General features: G+C 40.8%; 1 protein-coding gene across 1 annotated transcript; it reads right to left on the reverse strand.

Moving 5' to 3' along the window:
* Positions 1-7: 7 nt before the first annotated feature.
* On the reverse strand, positions 8-875 carry LOC102861591 (14-3-3 protein epsilon-like). Its single transcript, XM_006901313.1, has one exon. The coding sequence runs from the start codon at positions 802-804 to the stop codon at positions 37-39; it is 768 nt and encodes a 255-aa protein (XP_006901375.1). The 5' UTR covers positions 805-875; the 3' UTR covers positions 8-36.
* Between the last annotated feature and the right edge of the window lie 3,146 nt (positions 876-4,021).

Below are 4,021 nucleotides of genomic sequence, written 5' to 3' on the forward strand. Positions count from 1 at the left end.
AGTTAGAGATGGTTTCTCTTCTTGGCTTTTTATGTCTCACTGATTTTCATCTTCCACATCCTGCAGTGCTTCTTTATTCTGCTCTTCACCATCACCCTGCATGTCTGAAGTCCATAGTGTCAGATTATCACGTAACAACTGCATGATAAGTGTAGAGTCCTTATAGCTTTCTTCACTCAGAGTATCCAGTTCTGCAATAGCATCATCGAAAGTTGCCTTTGCCAACCTGCAGGCACGGTCAGGGGAATTAAGAATTTCATAGTAGAATACGGAAAAGTTGAGAGCAAGACCTAAGCGGATTGGATGCGTTGGTGGAAGTTCTGTCATTGCAATATCACTAGCAGCTTTATAAGCTACTAGGCTATTCTCAGCAGCCTCTTTCCTGTCATTCCCTGTGGCAAATTCAGCCAAATACCTGTGGTAGTCGCCTTTCATTTTATAATAGAAAACCTTGGACTCGCCAGTGTTAGCTGCTGGAATAAGGTGTTTGTCCAGTACATCCAGAATGTCACAACAGATTAACTTTAGCTCAGTCTCAACCATTTGCCGATATTCCCGAATCATTTTTAGTTTGTCTTCTCCTCCCTTGTTTTCTTCTTTCTGTTCAATGCGGCTGATTATTCTCCAGGAGGCTCTTCTTGCTCCTATCACATTTTTATATGCAACTGATAGGAGGTTTCTTTCTTCAACTGTCAATTCCACATCCATCCCTGCTACTTTCTTCATTGATTCCACCATTTCGTCGTATCGCTCAGCCTGCTCAGCCAGCTTCGCCTGGTACACCAGATCCTCCCGATCATCCATAGCGGCGGTGACTCAAGCAGGGTGTGCGCGACGGATGGAAGCGGATAGCGTCTCCAACTCTCTCAGCTTCCCACTCCGCGTCCGGGCAGCCCACTCTGTACTTTTGTAATGACAGGAATACCCATTCATATATCCCTTTTAAACAGTTCTCTCCCTCATCTGTTTCAATGCAATATACATCATTCCTCCCCTCCTTTGCTGTCTTCCCTCAACCCTGATGTCTCATTTTACAACAGTGGCCCTATGCAATATTTGTCCTTTTGTGACTGAGATATTTCACTCAGCATAATGTCCTCCAAGGTCACCCATTTTGAATAATATTGCATGAGTTCCTTGTTTTTCAATGCTGCATTGTATGTATTTCATTGTGTAAATGAATATACCATAACTTCTCTATCCATTCATTTGTTGATGGGCACCTGAGTTGTTTCCAGCTCTTTGCTACTGTGAACAAAACCGTAATAAACACGGGTCTACATATATCTGCTTGGGTGGCACTTATGGTTTCTTTAGGGTAAATTCCCAGTAGTGGAATTGCTGGGTCAAATGATATTTCTATTTGCAACTTTTTGAGAAAGCGCCATACTGCTTTCCATAGGGGTTGCACCATTTTACACTCCCACCAACAGTGAATAAGTGTTCCAGTTTCTCCACAACCTCGCCAGCATTTGATGTTTGCTGTTCTGTTAAATTTTGCTATTCTGACTGGGGTGAGATGATATCTCATAGTTGTTTTGATATGCATCTCTCTTAGATCTAGGGATTTTGAACATTTCTTCATGTGTTTGTTTACCATCTGAATGTCTTCTTTAGTGAAGTGTCTGTTCATATCCCGTGCCCATTTTTCAATTGGGTTATTTATTTTATCTTCTTGTGGTGCTCAAGTATTTTATAAATTCTAGATATAATTCCCTTGTCAGACACGTCATTACCAAATATTTTTTTCCCAGTCTGTGGCTTCCTTTTTACCCTGTTGGAGAAGTTTTTGGATGTGAATAGGGATTTAAGTTTTAGAAGGTCCCATTCATCTATTTTATCCTCTCCTAGCTGTAGATTTTTTAGGATGCTTGGAAGACTGTTTATGTTGTGAATTAGGACTTCTAAAGTTCTTCCGAGCTTTTCTTTAATGAAGTTTATGGTCCTTGGTTTTATTCCTAGGTCCATAATCCACTTTGAACTGGTTTTTATTATTTGAATTAAGTAATTTTACTATTGTTTTAATTGTTGTTGTTATGTGCTGTCAAGTCGCTTGCTACTCAAAGTATACCCTATATACAACAGCTCTGAACCGTGTTCTATCCTGTGCCAACCTTATTGTCTCTGACACACTTACTTCCATTACCCTAGTTGCTGAATCAATCCACCTCATCAAGGGTCTTCCTTTTTTAATGCTGTCTCTCCACCCTTCCAAGCATGATGTCCCTTTCAAAGGACTGGTTCCTCCTTGCAACATGCCCAAAGTATGTCAGATGAAGCTTCAGAATCCTTGCCTCCAAGGAGCATCCTGGTTTTGCCCTCTCTAGGACAAACCTGTTTGTTCTCCTAGCAATCAATGGCATGTTTTAATTAGGTACTCTTAACAAGGCTTCATCTGGCATACTTTGGTCATGTTGTAAGGAGACACTGGTCCTTGGAGAAGGACATCATGCTTGGGAGGGTGGAGGGACAGCACAGAAGGGGAAAACCCTTCTCTAAGGTGGATTGATTCAGTGATTGGGGTAATTGGGATGGGTGTGTCAGAGACAATGAGATTGGCACAGGACAGAGCAGAGTTTAGAGCTGTTGTACCTAGGGTCACTATGATCACAAGCGACTCAACAACAACTCTTGACATATATCTTGTCTATTTTAAATTCTAAGAGCAAAAGGGTTGCATTTTTATTTGGAAGGCAGAAATGTATAGGTAAGGATGAATGGAAATGGGAACCACCAGGAAGAAGTGCAAACATTTTTGTTACATTGTAGGAATTGCAGTCTTAAGTTTTGAATAAACTGTGTAACATGAATTATTGAATGAAAAACTACATGCTGCTATCTTTCACTCAAACCACAAGGAAAAGTTAAAAATATGCTCACTCTGAGTACACTGTATCTTTAAGAAAAGTGTTGACTGCTTCAGGTCACAAAGGCACTATTTAGAGCACACCAAGTGGGACCATGTGTCCAGCAGGTCACACAGTCATGTGCCTCATTCTAAGTGGGCAATTCACATTCTACCTCTGGAAGGATAAAGCCTATAGTATCAAAAGACATTTCCATTTGCAATAACTCCTGTCAGATAGCCCAGCAGCAAATGTCAGTTCTCCTTAAGAAAAATGGCTCAAATCAAACTAAATGGCAGTTCCTGTTTCCTTCCACTACAGACATTTTTTAAGAAAGTAAAGAAGTATCCAAGCCTGGAAATTTCAGAATATAAAGTTGTGAAGCTTGTATATCCAAAATATTTTTCCTGCTACCTAGGCATAAACTGAGCTGTTGACACAGGGTTCTTTTTAATGTCTACAGATTAAATTGATGAAAGACAACAAGCTAGGTCTAGATGGCTTAAGTGTTCCCCCCAAACCAGGAGGAGCTCATAGAATATTAACTTGAAAAGTTTGCCAAACTCTAATTTGGGTACATTACTTAACTAAACCCACTCGCCTTCAATCAAGACAAAATTTCTGCATGCCCTTCAAGAGTTACTCGCGACCTTTCCAGAGCTCAGCATAAATCATGTTTCACCTTAAGTTGTGTCTTTTGACTTCAAGGGAGTAGGTGGATAATCAAATTCAGAATCTGGCCTAAAAGGCCCCAGCAGGTTAGTAGACAAAATAACAATTCGTAAATCTATTTTCTCTTTTCTTAAGAGTAAAGGCCAGTAAAAACTGTCTTCAAGACCCAGGGAGTTTGAGCGCAAGCAAAACCTGGGGGCACCAGGACGAAAAGCAGAAGGAACCAAGTTTTGGTAATAACATAGATCGTACGTTGCCTTCTCTGACATAATTGTTTTTCCAAATTACTGAAGCGTCTCATCCAAACCATTTCAAGTGAAAGGTTAGTCGTTCAATCCTCGTCCCTGAAGTGTATCTCCTCACACCCTTCTTATCACATTCACCTTCACCTCCAAAGCTGAAAGACTGTTAACCCATACACTCTAAGGACCACTGTGGGTAGGGGACAGTGGTTGCCTAGACGAAAGTGACGCCAAAAACATTCTAAACTCGCACATCTGATC

Source organism: Elephantulus edwardii, unplaced genomic scaffold (genome assembly GCF_000299155.1).
Source record: "Elephantulus edwardii isolate Elephantulus edwardi_28Jun2011 unplaced genomic scaffold, EleEdw1.0 scaffold00318, whole genome shotgun sequence".
Taxonomy (NCBI): Eukaryota; Metazoa; Chordata; class Mammalia; order Macroscelidea; family Macroscelididae; genus Elephantulus; species Elephantulus edwardii.